Genomic DNA, 18,501 nt, shown 5'->3' with positions numbered 1-18,501 from the left:
ACGTATTTCATTCCTCCCCACCTTGTTGCGATGGTATGCGTACTTCAGCAACAAGTCCAACTCGTTGTCGGATGCATCCAGTGCTGCTTTCGCTAAGCGGGTATCATAATGGATGAATATTATCCCTCCCTTGGGCAGTGCGCGCTCGTGGCCGCCGCCTTCAAGGTTCTTCTCTTCCCGGCATAGTGAGCGCATCCGCACGAGGCCCCCGTTGAGCCATACTGACGTCTCCTTGAATAGCAAGTCTACGGATTTTGAAGTCCACCGCAATTGGCTCGCGATTACCAACAGCCTTCCCTTCTCCGAGTGGTACTACGAAAAGACGTCAGAATGGACTCTCGACTACCCGCCCTTCTTTGCCTACTTCGAATGGATCCTCGCACACGTCGCGAGGCTGGTCGATCCAGCCATGGTGCGGGTGTTCAATCTAGAATACGATAGCTGGCAGACGATCTACTTCCAGCGCGCAACGGTGATTATTTCGGAGCTCGTGCTCGTCTTTGCCCTCCAGGCCTTCATCGAATCCACGCCATTGTCGTCGAAGCGGGCCTCGCAGGTCGCCGCGCTCTCCATCATCCTGTCGCCCGGTTTGATGATCATCGACCATATCCACTTTCAGTATAATGGGTTCATGTACGGGATTCTGATCTGGTCCCTTGTCCTGGCTAGGTGCAAGTCAACTCTACTCTCTAGCGGATTGGTGTTTGCGGCGCTGCTGTGTTTCAAGCATATTTATCTATACCTCGCACCGGCATACTTTGTATTCCTGCTGCGGGCGTACTGCTTGTCAACGAAGTCCATCTTCCGCATTCGCATCCTCAATTGCACCAAACTGGGGGTTGGTCTCGTGGCAATTTTTGCCGCGGCGCTCGGCCCTTTCGCGTTCATGGGCCAGATTCCGCAGATGCTCAGCCGTCTGTTCCCCTTCTCGCGGGGCCTGTGCCATGCCTACTGGGCCCCCAATATCTGGGCCTTGTACTCCTTTAGTGACCGCGTCCTGATACATCGTGAGTTGAGCCCTGCCCTCACCAATTGTAGGTCCCCTTTGCTGACAGGTATCCAGTTGCCCCTAGGCTTGGCCTTGAAGTCAATAGCGAAGCGCTGGGAAGCGTTACCCGTGGATTAGTCGGAGACACGGCATTTGCTGTGCTACCCGAGATCAGCCCACGGACGTGCTTCATCTTGACCTTCTTCTTCCAAGCTCTACCCCTGCTCAAGCTGTTCTCGACGCCTTCTTGGGAGAACTTTATCGGAGCTATCACTCTATGCGGGTATGCGTCTTTTCTTTTCGGGTGGCACGTGCACGAGAAGGCAATTCTGCTCGTCATTATTCCGTTCAGCCTCATCGCCTTGAGAGACCGACGTCACTTCGGTGCCTTTAGGCCCTTGGCCGTCGCGGGTCACGTCTCTCTCTTCCCGCTCCTATACACTCCGGCGGAATTTCCCATCAAGACCGTGTACACCATATTTTGGCTGCTTACGTTCTTGATGGCTTTTGACCGCCTGGCGCCAGCCTCGAACAAACCGCGGTTCTTCCTTTTGGACCGCTTTAGCACCCTCTACATTGCTGTGAGCATCCCGCTCATAGCCTACTGCTCGCTCGTACACCAAATGGTTTTTGGCAAGAGCTACGAGTTTCTGCCGCTCATGTTCACCAGCTCTTACACAGCGATAGGAGTCGTGGGCAGTTGGGTGGGCTACATGGTGGTCTACTTTACATCATAGAAAGCTGCAGAGCTGGGTAGATATTACCCAATCATGTGAGATACCCAAACGATAAAATGGATTTCTTAGTTTAAATTTGCGAAAAAAGTTTTGTCGTGTTGTTGAAGAGCGAAAAGACACTCGTAGGCTCGGATTTCGGGAAGTTGTGGATGACTCAGCCAGGCACGTTTGGGGGGGTGTGGGGGCGCTCCACGTGAGACGCAAGGCTGATGGCTTTTCTGGGCCAAAACAAACTTGGCGGCTGGCGGTTCTGAGTGCCATGGCTCCTTGCTTGGGGCTCTAAAAGGAACAAGCAAACAAGGCAACCAAGCATGGCTGACCCCCTGCATGAGGCGTTTGAGTGTATAGTATAACTTAGAGATGGCGGGGAAATCTGTGGATGCAGTTATAGCAAATCCATACTGCAAGCATCTGGACCTTTGAAATTTCCCGATTAGGAGATGAGGATGATGTCGGCGGCCACCAAGCGCGACGAGAGCTCGTGAGAGAATATTGCAACTTGATGTGTCTACTTGCTAGGGGAGGATCCCCGGAAGACGAAAGTACAAAGAAGACAAGTTTATCTCTTGCGAGTTGCTAGGCTGGTGGGTTGAGTGCTCACAGTAACGATGGAGCGCGTTCTTCACAGTACTGAGATGATGAATCAATGCATGTGCGCATACGTCGAGCTAACTCAATGAAATGAAATGGCAATGGGATGGTTTGGTCTCGTCCTGATCCGTTGTCGAATGGGGAGCAAAATGAGCCCAAAAATGCTGGTGAAAACGCGAGATGTGCAGGTCTGGCGGCGCGTAGAGGAGACTGCGGGTGGAGGAGTGGTGCTGGGGAGGAAATTGAAATGGGAGTCTCCAGCGAGAGGAGCGGATGACGGACGGGGAGGGAGCTAAACAGGGTCTTGGCGGCACCAACTGACGACACCGGGGTTCCCGGTACTTGAATGGTGCGTGGCGATTGGGTGGGCGCCAATGTACCGCTACCTCGGCCGCCTGGTTGTTCCCGTTGTGTCCCTCGATGCTCCGCCGGCACACGCCCCCAGTTTTTTTCCCTTTTGGCGCTGGACCAGGACCTTCTTGCACCCACGCACCTCGACCATGCCCTCTTCCTTTTCCTTCACCTCTCCTCGTCAAACGTCACGGCTTTTTCCTTGCCTGGAGGCGCGCGTCCCCTCGACCCTGTCAACACCAACACCACCACCACAATCACCAGCGTCGCAGACCCCACGCCCTGCACCAGAGCATATTCCCGGCCGACTTACACTGGCCCCCGCGCTCGCCGTCCGGAGCGCGTTCCTGGTCCCCGGCGGTGCGTGTAAGTCCACCTGCACCCACCACAACCTCCAATTGAGGCCCTCCCAGCCCACCCGCGACACACCCAGCCAGACCAGCCAGACCAGCCAGACCGCGCGAGACAACAACGCGACGCCCGCCCCCGAAATTCCGCGCGACCTTGGCTCCGCGCCCTTGCCGATGCTGGTTTTGCCCTGACCTCGACCGGCTACGCGCGTGTTAGTCGGGGGGCAAAACTCCGAGCTGAGTTCGCTTTTGCCGAGGAACCTGTTGCGAATAGTCTGGCTCTGGGGATTTGACCGAACCTGGACAAACCGATTGCGAACATGGTATGGCAGAAAACATGAAGCACCAGCGGACCTGCCCGTGCAGTGGCTTACAGGCCTACAGGTTCTCTACAAGCGGAAGCCGGTGCAGTTCCTGCCCCCGGCGTTTGTTCCCAACGATGATATGGAGGTACGGGGCACCAGTGAAGGGAGTGCGATACGGGACCTTTGCTGACCATGGACTTCTCAGGTGTGGTATATTCCCGAAACGGGCGAGGTGTTTGTCTCCTACGAAGAATTCCTGAATCGGTGAGTGGCCTGCGCAAACAACCGCAGCCTCGTTTACTGACGTCCGCATAGCATGGAGTTTTACAAGCAGGTAGACTCCCCAACGCTACTACGGCTGAAACGATTAACCTTTCTCACATATTTCACAGCCACGGTTTAATGACCAGATCACCGGTCAATCGGGGATGACCTTCTTCGAGGCCTTTAAGAGCGAGGTTTGTTAGTCACCTCTGTGACGCAACCATCGACTAACAGCATGCGACAGCTTATGGGTGGCAAAGAAGTCGAGGCGGCCTTCCCTGAGGCGCTCAAAGGGCCCGTACTCCGGAGGGTTCAGTTCCAGACCACTTCGCGCTTGGATAATATGGTGGATACGCTGTTCCAAGAATTCAAGAACGACTTCTACCCCGGAGAAGAGGTCACAGTCGCCGTTGAGGGTGGAGAGCGAGTCCATGGCCTGGTGAGGGACAAGACATCGTTTGGCCCGAGGGTTCTTCCTGATGGCACGAGATGTCCGCCAAGATCGCGGTACCTTGTCAGCATGAAGGACAGCAAAGCGGAAATCCATGTAAAGGATGAGGACGTCGCGCGGGACCGCGGTGTCTTTACCAAGGCGATGCTTCGGTCGTTCATCAAGAGAACAACCATCCGAGAAGCTTGGAATGGGGCTCCGTGGCTGGTCAAGCACGACTATGCTGACCACTATCACATCGACACCCGAATCCCCCCTCATCTCCGCTACGATACAAAGCGCGAGGAGCGCCGACAGCTGCAAGCCCAGAAGCGGGCATCCCAGTCACACGAACTCAACGGCAACGCAGTCAATGGCGAATCTGGACCCATGCGACTCCCGGAGCTAAAGCCTGCGCCAAAGAGCCAAAAAGGAAAACACAGCGTGGCTCTCCACGGCGGAAATCCGTCCGTGCCAGAGCAGAAAGCAACTCCCAAGGAGCCTACACCGCCTCCACCACCGCCTCCGCCAAAGTATCCTATTGAGGATCTCGACCTCGACCCGCACACCAGCCTCCCTTCCAGACCTAAACTGCGATTTATGTGTAGGGATCCGCCGTATGATAGCCATGTCGATGACTGGCGAACTGAGAAGATTGAGATGACTTCTGTGGGACCTCTATTGGAGACATGGGATACCCTCAACGTCTACTGTGAGATTTTCAAGCTGGATTCCTTCACATTTGATGATTTTGTGGAGGCAATGCTTGTTGCTTCGGAGCAAGTACCGGTGCAGCTGTTTGACGAGATACATTGCTCTGTACTCAAGGTCCTTGTCGATTCGGAGCGTGACGGAGGCAAAGTCCGGATCGCGCTACCTGAGATTGACGAAGAAGGAAGTGATGAAGAGGAGGATGAGGAAGACGAAGACGACGAAGAGAGCCAAGAAGGCACGCCTGAACCCGAGCCAAAACCGACTGGTCGGGCGACGAGGAGTAGTCTCGCCAAACTCGAAGCTGAGCGACTAGCGGCTGAAGCTGCTGCTGCCAAAGAAGAGGAAATCCAGGCTGAGCTTCAGACGCGCTATCGGGCCGAGGAGCTCCTTCGGGACTACCGCTGGATTGATCACCTGAGGAGTCGCGACTTTGCCAACGGCGGCTGGGAAATGATCATGGTTGGCCTTCTGCACCAGCTGTCCAAAGATCCCCGGAAAGAGGCTGAGTGCGAGGAACTGCTGTTGGAGCTGGTGCCTCCGGAAATTGAGCCTTCCGTAGAGACGGTGCGCCAGACTTACGCCGAGCTCGACATCAACCACCGCGTCAAGGCGCTGCAAATTATTTGCATGCTGACGATGGAGACCAAGACGTTTAGGGGGTACATGGAAGAGTGCAGCGAGACCATGACCAAGTACCGGAAGGACAAGATTGAGTGGCAGAGGCAGAGAAAGCAAGCGTGAGTATTCATTGACACCAGTTGCTGAAGAAAATGAGAATGCTAACAACCCCACTCAGTACCGAGGAGCTGAGACAGCTCAATGAGCAGCGAAAAATCCTGCTTCCGGATAACATGCCGCCCTCACCTCCCGGAGACAAAGTCAAGGAGGACGAGGAAGATGTCAAGATGGTAGACGCTGACGAGACGCAAACCGAGAAAGGCGACGATGGCCAGGAGTCAGACGAAGACCCTAAGTCGCGTAAAAAGCGTCGGCGATCAGACAAGCAGCAAAAGCGCGACGAGGAGAGGGAGCGCAGGGAGAAGGAGAAGGAAAAGACACAGAAGGCAGCGCCCAAGCTACCGACGCAGTCCAAGCAGTTTGTCAAACTTCTCAAGGAGATCCAGAAGAAGGAGGACCTGATCAAAAAGTGCGAGGATGAAGTCGCCGTGATTGATAACGACCTGCGCGAAGCCGACTGCCCGCGGACGAGAGTGCTGGGTAAGGATCGATTCTGGAATCGCTACTACTGGTTTGAGCGCAATGGTATGCCCTACGGCGGGCTGCCAACGAGTTCGACGGCGTCGGCAGAGTATGCCAATGGGTGCATCTGGGTACAGGGCCCGGATGACCTAGAAAGAGAAGGGTACATTGATCTACCGCAGGATCTCGAGGACGAGTACAAGTCCAAGTTCCACATGACGGTGAAGGAGCGGAAATCCGCGGAGGAGGGCGAGACGAGCGTCTTGACGGCACGGCAGTGGGGCTATATCGCAGAGCCCGAGCAGGTCGATGACCTGATTAAGTGGCTCGACACGCGAGGCAACAGGGAGTCTAAGCTGCGAAAGGAACTCCTGACGTACCGGGAGAAGATCATTGCCAACATGGAGCACCGCAAGGCGTACCTGAGCGAACCGGAGGAGAAGGAGAAGAAGGAGAAGAAGGAGGAAATGAAGCGTACCAGCTCCCGGATCAGGGATAAGACGCCAGAGCCCCCGAGTTACCGGTGTCTCCATTGGGAGAACACGATGGCGCTGGAGGAGCTGGGGCATCTGCACAGCGAGCCGCCGCCTCCGCCCAGATCGAGGAAGCAGACGAAGAAGCGGGAGGCGGCTGGAGATGCAGCGGCGCCACCGGCCCCCAAGTCTCGGCGTCGCTAGAGGCGACGGGCGATGGGGTGAACGAGGATGGCGTTGACCGATTTCAGTTTTCAGTCTGATGGGTTATTATTAGAAGGGCTGCTTCTGCATAGCGTGGCAGCTTTTACGCTCAGCAGGCGTCTTGTTGATGTTCAGCAATCATGGGAAGTCGTGGGCGTGTCGAGCGAATACCAAGTATCTACCTATTCGGTCAAGTATTCTGTATCCGTACTGGGTTGGGCGAGTTGGGTGTTGGGAACTGAACAGCATGGCCGGGGCACTCTCTGGTTTTGGGGAAAAAACAATGAGTCCAGCGGATGGCGTTGACTTGCATAGATGTTTAAGTTAGACTTGCATTGAATTGATTAAGAGATTTCCCTGCGCCCGTCGTCGAAGCAGCTGGTGGTCTCTGGGTGGAGTGTGTGGTGCTGATGTCTTTCCCAAAACAGCGTGTGTCTGCGAGGCTGTGGTTGGGATCACAGTCTTGTACGATGGTGCACGTGTGCCTTATTTACTAAGGTATGAATACCTTATGTACTATGTATGGATATCCCAAAGAAACGCCAAGGACCCCTGAGGTATTCATCAACTCGGCAAGACCAGCGGATTGTGAGGGAGGTATAGTCTGTATCTTATGTGGCACCAGCGCTGGACCTTGCCGGGCGGATTGGCTGGCATCCCACAAGCTTAACCGCGGGGTCAAATATTCGCTACTCGTATGGACATCTGGGGAAGACCGAGAGCGAGAGCGAGGCCGAGGCGCGAGGGCGATACACTGAGGATCCATACAGATCAACCGTCGTCGACAGGCGCCACGACAGGCGACGACAAGCGCTAGCGACCTCTTAGTCCCATGGAGGATATAATGAATCATATAAGTAGCCCTTGAGTTCTTGGGGTTGTGTGTAGGATACATATTGAATCATCATTGCACCATTGACGCTTCTTAGTATTCGCACCGCCGCCGTCAAGATGCTGTCTACAGGGAGTATATAGTGTAGAGATATCATTACCATACACCCCTTATCTGAGGCTTCGAACTAACAAAGTGACCCAGGACTCCCAGAACCAGTTTCTTATCGAGACCAAAGATGGGGACAATCTCTGGATCAGGATGTCTGGCATTGCTCAGTATGCCAACGGAGGACTCCATGGCTTTGCCCATGTGTAAGTGCTAAAGCCCAGGCCGGGCCAGGTGAATCTTGTGCTAACACTGCCTTTTTTGATAGCACATTCCGGATCGACGTGCCCAAGCTGGGCTGGATGAACTATGGCCTGTTTGTGGGCGAGTGGATCGGCGCGACCAGCTCAGGCACGGGCAATGCCAAGTTCGACATTTTCGAGGTCTCGGCCGGGGATCGGCTGGACGGCAAGCCCATCGAGGCCCTCGAGCCAGAGACCAAGTAGGAAAACGGCTGGGAGACCGATACTGTATATGGTCCTTAATGTTTTTCAATGAGAAATGGATGGATGAATATTGTTTTGTTTCGTTCTATTCTGTATGGGCATTCGTATTGCCGTCTGTATTCGCACATGAGTGGCCGTTAGCTGAGATTCCACTTGGGCATCTCCCTTGGCATCTTTAGATAGACTTGATATTTCAACCAAATCGGAGCGATCCGTACTTTAATCCAGTACGATGATTGCGATACTTATCCCCAATACGTACATAGTAGTAATTAGTATGAGTACTGTTGACAGGCGGAGAAGATGCCTCGGCACACTAGTGGAGCGAGCGATTGCGATCGGATCTTGGGTCAGCCCGACCCAAACGTCATGCATGATCAGCGTTGGCAATGTAACCAATTGCGCCGGCGATCCACCGAGCTGACGACCTAACGTTAGGTATGCAATTACTATCCGTACGTATAATAATACGATGATGGCAAGCTATTTCCAATTGTCCGATCATTCGGACATACCGTACAGCTGCAAACAGTAGAAGCACTTCAGTCACCATCATGGCCGCCGAAGAACTCCCCAAGGTTACGTTGTACTGGTACGCAGTGCCTCGGTGAACTCTCCATCGGATGGTATTTGATGCTGACATATGGCCTCAGGCTCGACCAGTCGCGCTCGCAGCGCATCCTCTGGCTGCTCGAGGAGCTCAAGGTGCCGTATGAGCTGGAAATCTTCCACCGCAACAAGCAGACCATGCTGGCGCCCCCCGAACTCCAGAAGATCCATCCGCTGGGCAAGTCGCCCGTCATCATGGTCACGCCGCCCCCCGGTGGTGGCGAACCCGTCGTCCTGGCCGAGAGCGGCTACATGACGCAGTTCCTGGTCGATCATCTCCCCGAGGGCAAGAAGCTGATGCCCCAGCGCTGGAGAGATGGGATGGAGGGCAAGGTGGGCGGCGAAACCGAGGGCTGGAGGCGGTACCAGTACTACATGCACTACTGCGAGGGGAGCCTGATGCCCATCCTCGTCATGTGCATCGTCATCGGGCGTGCGTGATGCTCTATATGCTGAAGATGCTCGCGGTTTGAGTTCAAGAGGAGCTGACACTTCCCCCGTAGGTCTCAAGTCGACCGAGGTGCCCTTCGTGGTGCGCCCCATCACGTCCATGGTCGCCAACCGCATCTTCGCCATGTTCATCTTCCCCAACGCGCACCGCCACTTTGCCATGCTGGAGGAGCAGCTGGCCACGTCGCCCGACGGCGGGCCCTACCTGTGCGGCAGCCACCTGACGGCGGCCGACATCCTCATGAGCTTCCCGCTGATCGCGTCGTCCAAGGGGCGCCTCAACGACATTGGGCCGTGGAAGGATGGCGACTGGACAAAGGAGTTCCCGCGCGTGGCCGCCTACGCTGCCATGCTCGAGGGCGAGGCTGGGTACAAGAAGGCGGTTCAGAAGGTGGAGGAGATTGACGGCAAGTTCGTGTCGACGCTGTAGATTAGCATCAGTAATCACGATGGCATACCCAATCAAGTAATTGAGCACAATGATCGAACACTGGAGTAAGTCTTGACTCAGGCGGGCATTGACTCCCAGTGCTGCAGCCAGCAGGACCAGGTACCGCAGGCGGTGTGTCCACTGTACCCAGGGAGTGGGCGTTGATTGGCTGGACACACCATCGAGACCCAGCTGGCTCTCACCTCCAAAAAAAAGCCCGTTCATCTCATCACCTCAACCACCGACTCTCACTCACTTGCGACGTGAATGGGCAACTCGCTCTTCTGCTCATTGGCACACGACTCAGCCCCGGAATGGTCGAATAATATGTGACGACATGTCAGCCTCACGCGCACTCTACTCGAGGGGCGTGTGCCGCCTGGGCTCCTCTCTCACCCGGAGACCTGGCTCTGCCGCCTTCTTCGCATCTTTGGCCGAGGCGCCACCGCATACAGGAGCAGCAGGAGGTGGCACACGTCCAACAACGACTGATCCGACTGATCAAACGGAGCGTGGGCTGAAGGGGGCTAGGAGAAAGGCAGACAACAAGACCGGGACCCAGAGGAAACCAAGACGCGACGATGGCGACGACGATGCCATGTCCATCTTCCACGACGTCGTCAACAAATCCGCCCCGGAAAACAAGCCTGGACAGCGCAAAACATCGGCTCTGGGCGAACTGGAGATTTTGGCAGACCTCAAAACCCTATCCAGAAAGCAGATTACGGCTAAGCAGCGGTTCCGCGAGTTCCGCAAGGACGTCTTTCCGCATATTCAAAAGCTCAAATTCCGATCTAACGGGTTTTACTTGCCTCCCCATCTCTACACCATGACGACTAGCTTCCTGGGTAAACTCGCCGAAGAAATGATAAGCGAAAACTACCTGGCCAATGGCAACTGCCTCGGCCTGTCGCGGATGTATGACGCGTTGGGTATTACCGATCTTAGGATCAGGGCTGGCCTCATCATGGGCCTTTGCGTGGCCATTGCGAACGAGAAGCATCCCGTACAGCGGGACAAGTATATAAAAAATCTGGTCCATATGTGGATAACCACGTCCCAGATGAAGAGAATCAACCAGCGTGGCCTCCAGTTTGCTCTTCCCACCCAGGAGAAGGTCCTGGCCATCATCGATGGGCCCTCGGCGACCGTGTCTCTCGATAGCCAAGAGGCGCGGTGGGACCCGGAGACCAATGCCCTATCTGCGCTATTCAACCAGTTCCAGACGGCTCACGGTCGCTACGCCATACCGGGTCTTCTCGCCACCCTGGCCGCGTTTTCGGACCCTGCCGTCAACCCCAAAACGCTGGTCGACGCCGCGCCGCTCCTCGAACTTGTACGTATAGCTCTTACGCGGTGCAATGTGGACGACGCCTTCATCGACCGCGTCTTCAACAAGGAAGACACTCGGTTCCATGTCCGAAGATTGCCCCAGCTGGCCGAGATGGTTAAGGGGAGATGGAATCAGATACAGCAGCTTCTGGGCCAGGAAGACGCGACATGGCGCCAGGGTCTGCTGGCCGCACCCGATAGACAAACGGCGCGTACAAAGACCCTGACGCACTTCCACAAGCTCCTCCGTTCTGCACATGCGACGGACAACAAGGGTGTCATTATATCTCTCTGGCAGGACCTGAGAGCCGCCATGAGGGGGTCGGAGACACTTGTTGCCGAGATGCGCAGCGAGCCCGAGTTTATGGACTTTTGGCTTTTTGTCTGCTGCGCATCCAAGCTGCCAGAGATGCTGGAGGAGGCACAGAAGGTGATGGAGGAGATTGGCCTCGAACCGACGATCAAGACCTATACAGGCATGATGCACGGCTGGAAGCTATCCCGCGATGCCAACAAGATCACTGCCATGTGGGATTCGCTGATAAGCTCCCGAGTCAAGCTCGACACGCATGCTTGGACGGAGCGCATTTCCGGGCTCATTGAATTGGGCAATCCCCAGAAGGGCATTGAGACGCTGGCGCAGATGCTAACCCTGTGGAAAGAGGCGGTGAAGCGCCAACACGTGGGGGCTGCCGTCCGGCCGACTATCGAAGTCGTCAACGCGGCCTTCAGGCCTCTCATCCGCATAGACAAGAAGGCGGCATACGATGTTCTCGAGTGGGCAGGCCGAGAGGGCATACATCCCAACGTCCTGACTTATAATATTCTCCTGAGCGAGTGTTTCCGGGATCAGCATTCGGACGAGGATGTGCAGAACCTCCTCAAGACCATGCAAGAGCAGGGCATCCAGCCTGACGCCGCCACCTTCACCATTATTCTCGAGGAGGCTCTGGGCAACTTGGTGGATGCCTCGGCCCAGCAGCAGGTCGAGGCCATCGACCACGTCATTGCCGACATCAAGGCCGCCAACCTCAAGCCCAACCGCGAGACGTACGCCAAGATGCTCTATGCCGTAGCATCCCTCCCCAACGGCGCCGACGATGCCGTCGAGGCCGTCCTGCGCCACATGCGCTCCGCCGGCCACACCCAAATCTCCCCCCATATGGTTCTCATCCTCATCAACCGCGTCATCGACCGCGGCCAGCGGAACCCGGACACCATCCACAGCCTCCTCGAGCGCCATGGCTTCACCAGCGTCCATGCCGGTGACCAGCGCCTCTGGGAGCAGGTCATGAGCGCATATGCCAACCTGGGCGATACGAAGCGCGCCATGGCCCTGTATGATGAGCTGCGCCGTGAGGGGCGACCCCTGACGCGCTCGTCGAGCTTGCGGGACCTGCTCCTCACGCTGATCGAGCAGGAGGACTTGGAGACGGGCAAGAGGATCGTGAAGGATGCCCTGGCAGACCTGGAGGGCCAGAGCATGTCCGACAGGTGGTGGAGACATCACTTCTGGCACCAGGCGTACAAGTACGGGCTGCTGGATTGGAGGCTGGCGCCGGCCAATCTGCGCCGGATCGTAGATGAGGCGCGTTACGTGGCAGATAAGGAGACGGGGATTTGAATGTTGCCCTGTACCATATCATCGACATAGTCACATTCTATATCTGTGACAGCGATGAAAACATGTAACAATGTAAAATATTACCATATATCATAGACCATCCAACCGTTATATACCTTATGTATTTTACCTTGACGCCTACCCCATTCCCGTCCCCGCTCATGAACTCGTGAACATATAAACAACCCACATTCGTACACATCCTAAGACTCGTCCATGGCCCCCCCTTGAGCGCCGCCGCCGCCACCCTCCTCCGTGTTGCTCCTCTCCCCCATGATCGCCGCCACCTTCTCCAGCCCCTCCACCTCACCGCGGCTCAGATTCCGCCCCTCGCCCTGGTACTCTCCATCGCGCACCTCGCCCTGCGCGCCGAGCTCCAGTCCCCCATTGTTCTTGAGGCACTTGCGCGACGACTGCTCGACGTACTCGGCGCGCTCCCGGCGCCACGACTTCTTGGCCGCACCACCACCACCACCACTGCCGCTGCCCTCCGCCGCATCCGCACCCGCACCCGACGACGCCTCGGCCAGGTTCGGTAGGAGGTTGCGCAGCGACGCGGACAGGGCGCGCAGCGCGGTGAGCTGCGAGACGGTGAACTCGGTGGTGGTGGTGATCGGGGTGCTGGAGCCGATGGACGAGAGCGCGGGCTTGTTGTGGAGGAAGCCAAACGTGGAGGGGCCCGCCGTCCGTTGCTCTCCCGCGTTGTCAGCGCCCGAGGAGGGGGAAGGGTCCGCCTCGTCCTCGTGCTTGACGCCGTCCCTGGTGACGCCCAGGACCCCGCGCAGGGACGCGAGCAGGGCGTCGTTGCGGGCCTTCTCGCGCTGCAGGGCCAGGTTGAGGCGCTGGCTGGCGTGGACGCGCCTCCGCAAGGCGGTGATGCCCTCGACGGTCGGGTCGGCCGCGGAGGGGGCGGAGAGGTCGAGGCCCTGGTAGTGGGCGAGGCGCAGGTGGGGCATGAGGTCGCGCTGCTGGACGGTCAGGATGTTCTGCATGGCGTAGAGCTCGAGCTTGTCAAAGTTGCGGTCGATGGAGGCGGTGAGCAGGGTCTCGAGCTGGTGGGTGCCCGACTCGATCTCGCGCCGGGCGGCGTCCTCGGGGGACGGCTGGTCGTCATTGGCGTCGCCCTCGGTGCTGTGCTGGTGCTTGCGCTTGCGGAAGCCGAGATTCTGGGGCGGAATAGAGAGGAGGAGCTGCTCGACAGAGTCGAGGGCGCGGTCGGCGAGGACGTTGACGGTGTTGATGATGTCGTCGAGGAGGGACTGTGAGGGTGCCTGGGTTAGCGGCTTGAGGGAGGACGAGCGAATTGGTGGTTCTGGGGAAGCGTACCACTGGCGGATAGCCCAGATGCTCTGTCACGAGCTCGTAGTCGGAGTATTGTTTTGATCCCATGGCGGGCGATGTGAATGCGTGCGCGCTCCTGGGAAAACGAACACTGGCTGGTAACTAACTAATACTTGGTCGGCGGGGTGACGCGACAAGACGCGTCTCGATGGGAAAGTTCGCCCAGATGGCTTTGGTGCAAGATGGTGTGTCGCGGGGCAAATCGCAAGCAGCTACCGCTCTGGGATGCGCGGTTGAACTGGTATCGAAATGCGTTCTTCGTGGTATTCTCGGGATGCTGCTCGAACTTCGACGTACAGATCCATGGAACATTTCAGGGAAGACGGCTTCGGGTGGTTGACCGCCCGTCGCTGATCAGTGGCTTCCGGGGCCCGAAGCCCCGCTATCTTCAGGTACCTGACTTATGTACGTCACCCCACTGACCCGCCCAGCGCCTAAGCCACTGGTGTCCTAATCAACTTCAACTCGCGCATTCGATACTACTTCGACTCCCGACATTCATCATTATTCGCGCCGCTTTCCCCATACCCATCCCTCATCTGGCCCCTCTTCCCCGATCACCACCATGACCTCTAGGTTAAGAGAGATGAAGGAGAACGGGTGGCGGCCTGGGAAAAGCTCGTCAAGCTCCAGCAGTAGCGGTGGCAGTAAAGGCACCTTCGGGATTAGAAATAAAGTCGTACGTCTTCAACTCTTTCTGTCCCCCATTTACCGCTTCTGAATACCATTCTAATCACTCATCCAGAGCGGACTCGTCCACGGCAACAGCTCCGGTTCCAACGATGGCCCAACCCACGTTGCCCGCCCCATGCGCGAACTCCGCGACCCGTCCTCCTTCGCTCCGCCCCCTAAGCGCACCGCTTCTGGCCTTGCTCCGCCGCCGCCGCCTTCCAACATCGCAAACCGCCAAGTCGTTGCCGCGCCCTCCAAGTATCAAGACCCCCGAGGCCCGCCCGTCGAACCGCCGCCGAGGAACTCGCATTCTCCCGAGGAGCTAGAATACCGGGCCCAGCAGGCTAGGCTGCGCGGCGAGCCCGAAGACGAGGAGCCGCCTGCGCCGAGGGGCCCATATCGTGTGGACACGACGGGCTTGTCGACAGATCATCTCCCCCGGCCACCTGGGAGACGGGATGGCGCTGATGGAAGGAGCCCGCCTCCCCCGTCGTATGAGACGGCAACGAACCGCCCAGCGCTTCCGGCACCCCCAACCTCGAAGCCCAGTCTACCCCCACGCCTTCCGCCAAGAACCAACACTTCATCCACCGCCACCGGGCCTGCCAGCCCGCAGAGCAGCAACCTCCTGAATCAAGGCGCCGTCAACCGGCTCGGCGCCGCCGGAGTCTCCGTCCCGGGATTCGGCATCGGCCAGTCGGGCGCCGCGTCTGCATCTCCGTCGCCCCCGCCCCCTCCGCCTACCCGTCAGCCCAACGCACAGGTCAGCGAGCTGCAGAATCGTTTCTCCAACCTCAAGACTACGAATAATTGGCAGTCCCGGGACGAGCAGCCGCAGCAGCGGGCTCCCGCTGAGGGGACGACCTGGGCTCAGAAACAGGCCGCGCTCAAGACGGCGTCCTCGTTCCAGAAGGATCCCTCGTCAGTCTCCTTGTCGGATGCAAAGGCCGCCGTGGGGACCGCCAACAACTTCCGCGAGCGGCATGGGGACCAGGTAGCGTCGGGGGTGAGGAGCGCAAACAGCCTGAACCAGAAGTACGGCGTCACGAACAAGATCGCGGGCTACGGTGCCGGACAGCAGCAGCAGGAAGGGAATCAGGCCAGCACAACCAGTGGAGGAATGGGCTCTGCGGTCGCGGGACTGGCTGGGAAGAAGAAGCCTCCGCCTCCGCCTCCGAAGAAGAAGCCTGGTCTGGCAGGATCGGCAGTGTCCACGCCGGCTCCGGCGGACGATGAGCCGCCCCCGATCCCCATGTCGACGAGGCCAACCTTCTGAGGACTATAAACACATTTCAATTTGAATAGATGAGCGTGTTATTGCATTTTATAGAGCACAGCTGTAAAAGACAAGACGTTTTCACTCTCGATTCTCACATGACACAATGTTGGAATAGCGACAAGCAGTTAGAATTCAACGGGGAGAATGAATTGGATGTTGGTCAATCACCAACGGGTTATCTTTTAAACTATCGTGTCGTCATACCATTTCCCTCTAGTCTCTTTTTGTTGTTTGCGACGGATTATGGGAGATATATTCCAAGCACTGGGTCCGCATCGGCATGCTTCATGTGGACATATATCACCGCCGTTGCATCACTTACGATTAAGTTGATGCCGCAGACTTAAACCTTCATCTGCTCGAGACCGTGCTTCCAGGCAACGATGTAGGGGGTGACACCATCCTCACGGTAGTTCATCAGGACGACCCTGTGCAGCATACTGTCAGCCATCTGCGCTTGAGGAATATTGATTGGGGACTGGTGAATCGGTCATGTACGTACATTCCATCGGGGTTCATAGACTCGCCGGTGTAGAACTCGAAGTCCTTGAAGTTGGGAAGGAGCTTCTCCTTGACGTAGGTCTGGGCACCCTTCTCGAAGGCCTTGATGGTATCCTCATCCGCACCCTTCTCCTGGAGCTTGGCCTTGACGGCCTTCATGTAGCCTGGAAGAGAAAAATGTCAGCACAAGGTCAAATAATTTGATGCGTTTCCCGCAAGTAGGGGGAAGCGGGCCACTGGGGGTTGTCTGTTGCGAGGGGTGCGCATACCCTTGAGGTAGGTCAGGAAGGACTTCTTGTCGAAGGCAGTGGACTGCAGGCGGAAAGAGTGGACAATGTTATTGACAGTCTGGGCCGAGTCATCAAGAGCCTCGTCGCCACCCTCAGCGGAGGCGTTGGCACCAATGTCTAAGCAGATATGCGCGTCAGTAATTGTCTTGTTTCGACCCGGGGCGGGGCGCGGGGTCAAGGCGCAAAGCGCGAGGCCTCATAAAGGACGAGAGACGTACCGACATCGACAGCGCCAATGTTGATCATAGCACAGTCAACCTCGTAGACGATGTCGTCGACCAGCTTCATGGGGTACGAGTCCGAGACGATCTCGTCGCCGGTGAGGATATCCTGTCAATTGCGGGGTCAGCCAACCCAGATTCCCATGAATGGCGGGGCAACCTGTATAGAAAGGGTCCATGAGAGTGGGAGTATTAAGCAGGACACATACCTTGAAAATGATCATTTTGGCGGGTTGACTGACGCGACGGACAGGAAATCTATGAGAAAAATGAGGAAGAGAAAGATGAGGTTGTTCAGGACAACTGGCTAGGTTGGGTGGAAGCAAGAAAATATGGTGGACAAAATTCAAAGTGGGAGGGGAGAGAGTAGTGGGGTTCTACGCGCTAGTCCCGACATGGCAAAATCCCAAGGCGCCTCGTCCAGTGGGCAGGAAGGGTAAAAAACTTCGCTGCTTGGAAGGTCGCGACTGGATTGCTGTAATGGAAAGATGCATGTTGCGAGTTTCGCCCAGGAGGCCCGTGTTAGCCCGATCAATGGTATACTACGAGCTCATACATAGGTAGTAACATGAGGTTACACGGATGCTCCTTGCGTAGCACTACAGTCTTGGCACAGGCCGTTCGTTCCTGGGACGGCCGAGGATGGACAGCTTCCAAGGCGAATTGCATTGTGGTGGTAATCCGTATACTACTAGTACTTTGCTGGGTCCTGGGCTGAACAAGGACGCCTCAACAGACGCCTCGTCGTCGTACATTTGCCAGACATTGCCTATGTAGCAGCACCTCTAGTACCAGGCGTGTACGTACTCGTAGCAGGATAGTAAAGGCCCGGGAAGAAGATCGGAGAGGCGGGATCGATCGCCCGTTGTACACACCACATCCTGGTGGCCTGACTATAGCATGACCTCACTGGGCCGTATCTAGGATAATCAAGATGTAGGAAGCCAAGCTGGACAATATTGAATACTTATGGTTGAGCTGCTAGCAGCTCACCTCTCAATGCTCGGAGCCCCGACAGACCCCGAGGGAGGTTAATTGGCCGATGTGCGGATGTGCCATGATACCATCAGGTCCATCATGGGAGACCCGGAGATGAGGGATGCACTTTTTTTCTGGGGCAGGGGCCGGTCGCATCGCCAAACTTTGGGCTGACGTGCCATCACAGACCAATGGGGCGCGTCGGTCGCGACCTGGTGGGCCCATGGTACCTAGAGAAATCACTGTGATCAGATTATCAGTCAAGAGCTCTGCGAGACGGGTTGACGGACGCCCGAGTCTTCCGCCCCGTCAGACGCCACTGTCAACTGCATTGCGTCCCGTCCCTGCGTCCCTGAAAGAAGACCCCAACCTAGAGTCTACGACTCGCGTGATGATGCCTTGAACATCCAACTTGCAATTACACCCAGCGACCTTCTTCCGACTGCCAACCACGCATTACGCCTCGGACTTGGCTTGGCTCGTTGTACTACTACCGTTGCGTCGCCTCTGCCTCTACTTGGCTCGCTTTCCTCGTTCTCGTCGTTCTTGACCACATTCCTTGTCGATCAACTTTGACCTCCTCCTTGACTCGCACTCCTTTTAAGCATCGCACGATTCCAGTTTCGACTAGGCCAGTCCGATTGGCGCTTGCATCTTCCGCCACCGACAGACTTTCACCCTGCTAGTCGAACAGCCACGCGCGCAAACGAGTCGACCTTCTCCCATATCCCCGACCGTAGCACTTCATTGTCGACATTATCCCACGCAAATCTACTGAGCA

The 18,501-nt window shown here is 56.7% G+C and overlaps 8 protein-coding genes across 8 annotated transcripts; 6 read left to right on the top strand and 2 right to left on the bottom strand.

Moving 5' to 3' along the window:
• Window positions 1–108: 108 nt before the first annotated feature.
• ALG8 (dolichyl-P-Glc:Glc1Man(9)GlcNAc(2)-PP-dolichol alpha-1,3-glucosyltransferase) lies at window positions 109–1,725 on the top strand (the record flags this gene model as incomplete). The annotated part of the gene is made up of 3 exons (XM_083197339.1): window positions 109–185; window positions 241–1,007; window positions 1,064–1,725. 3 exons carry the CDS (start codon window positions 109–111, stop codon window positions 1,723–1,725), a joined length of 1,506 nt encoding a protein of 501 aa, XP_083046807.1.
• Window positions 1,726–3,337: 1,612 nt separating this feature from the next.
• Window positions 3,338–6,607, top strand: ACO1O0_007972 (uncharacterized protein; the record flags this gene model as incomplete). Its single annotated transcript, XM_083197338.1, has 7 exons — window positions 3,338–3,340; window positions 3,402–3,467; window positions 3,528–3,586; window positions 3,638–3,656; window positions 3,715–3,780; window positions 3,831–5,467; window positions 5,527–6,607. The coding sequence occupies 7 exons, from the start codon at window positions 3,338–3,340 to the stop codon at window positions 6,605–6,607; spliced, it is 2,931 nt and encodes a 976-aa protein (XP_083046806.1).
• A 951-nt stretch (window positions 6,608–7,558) lies between these two features.
• ACO1O0_007971 (uncharacterized protein) lies at window positions 7,559–7,993 on the top strand (the record flags this gene model as incomplete). Its single annotated transcript, XM_083197337.1, has 3 exons — window positions 7,559–7,574; window positions 7,636–7,753; window positions 7,816–7,993. 3 exons carry the CDS (start codon window positions 7,559–7,561, stop codon window positions 7,991–7,993), a joined length of 312 nt encoding a protein of 103 aa, XP_083046805.1.
• A 554-nt stretch (window positions 7,994–8,547) lies between these two features.
• GTT1 (glutathione S-transferase) lies at window positions 8,548–9,482 on the top strand (the record flags this gene model as incomplete). Its single annotated transcript, XM_083197336.1, has 3 exons — window positions 8,548–8,585; window positions 8,647–9,035; window positions 9,106–9,482. 3 exons carry the CDS (start codon window positions 8,548–8,550, stop codon window positions 9,480–9,482), a joined length of 804 nt encoding a protein of 267 aa, XP_083046804.1.
• A 337-nt stretch (window positions 9,483–9,819) lies between these two features.
• Window positions 9,820–12,438, top strand: ACO1O0_007969 (pentatricopeptide repeat-containing protein; the record flags this gene model as incomplete). The annotated part of the gene is made up of 1 exon (XM_083197335.1): window positions 9,820–12,438. The coding sequence occupies one exon, from the start codon at window positions 9,820–9,822 to the stop codon at window positions 12,436–12,438; it is 2,619 nt and encodes an 872-aa protein (XP_083046803.1).
• A 203-nt stretch (window positions 12,439–12,641) lies between these two features.
• ACO1O0_007968 (MIND complex subunit MTW1) lies at window positions 12,642–13,827 on the bottom strand (the record flags this gene model as incomplete). The annotated part of the gene is made up of 2 exons (XM_083197334.1): window positions 12,642–13,697; window positions 13,765–13,827. 2 exons carry the CDS (start codon window positions 13,825–13,827, stop codon window positions 12,642–12,644), a joined length of 1,119 nt encoding a protein of 372 aa, XP_083046802.1.
• A 517-nt stretch (window positions 13,828–14,344) lies between these two features.
• On the top strand, window positions 14,345–15,727 carry ACO1O0_007967 (uncharacterized protein; the record flags this gene model as incomplete). The annotated part of the gene is made up of 2 exons (XM_083197333.1): window positions 14,345–14,458; window positions 14,525–15,727. 2 exons carry the CDS (start codon window positions 14,345–14,347, stop codon window positions 15,725–15,727), a joined length of 1,317 nt encoding a protein of 438 aa, XP_083046801.1.
• Window positions 15,728–16,073: 346 nt separating this feature from the next.
• ACO1O0_007966 (Mss4-like protein) lies at window positions 16,074–16,966 on the bottom strand (the record flags this gene model as incomplete). The annotated part of the gene is made up of 5 exons (XM_083197332.1): window positions 16,074–16,158; window positions 16,233–16,395; window positions 16,501–16,638; window positions 16,740–16,851; window positions 16,952–16,966. The coding sequence occupies 5 exons, from the start codon at window positions 16,964–16,966 to the stop codon at window positions 16,074–16,076; spliced, it is 513 nt and encodes a 170-aa protein (XP_083046800.1).
• Window positions 16,967–18,501: the final 1,535 nt, after the last annotated feature.

This window comes from Amphichorda felina (assembly GCF_050947745.1).
Source record: "Amphichorda felina strain 45539 chromosome Unknown scaffold_8, whole genome shotgun sequence".
Classification (NCBI taxonomy): Eukaryota; Fungi; Ascomycota; class Sordariomycetes; order Hypocreales; family Bionectriaceae; genus Amphichorda; species Amphichorda felina.
Note: the sequence above shows the minus strand (reverse complement) of the source record. Positions and strands in the feature narration are given on the sequence as shown.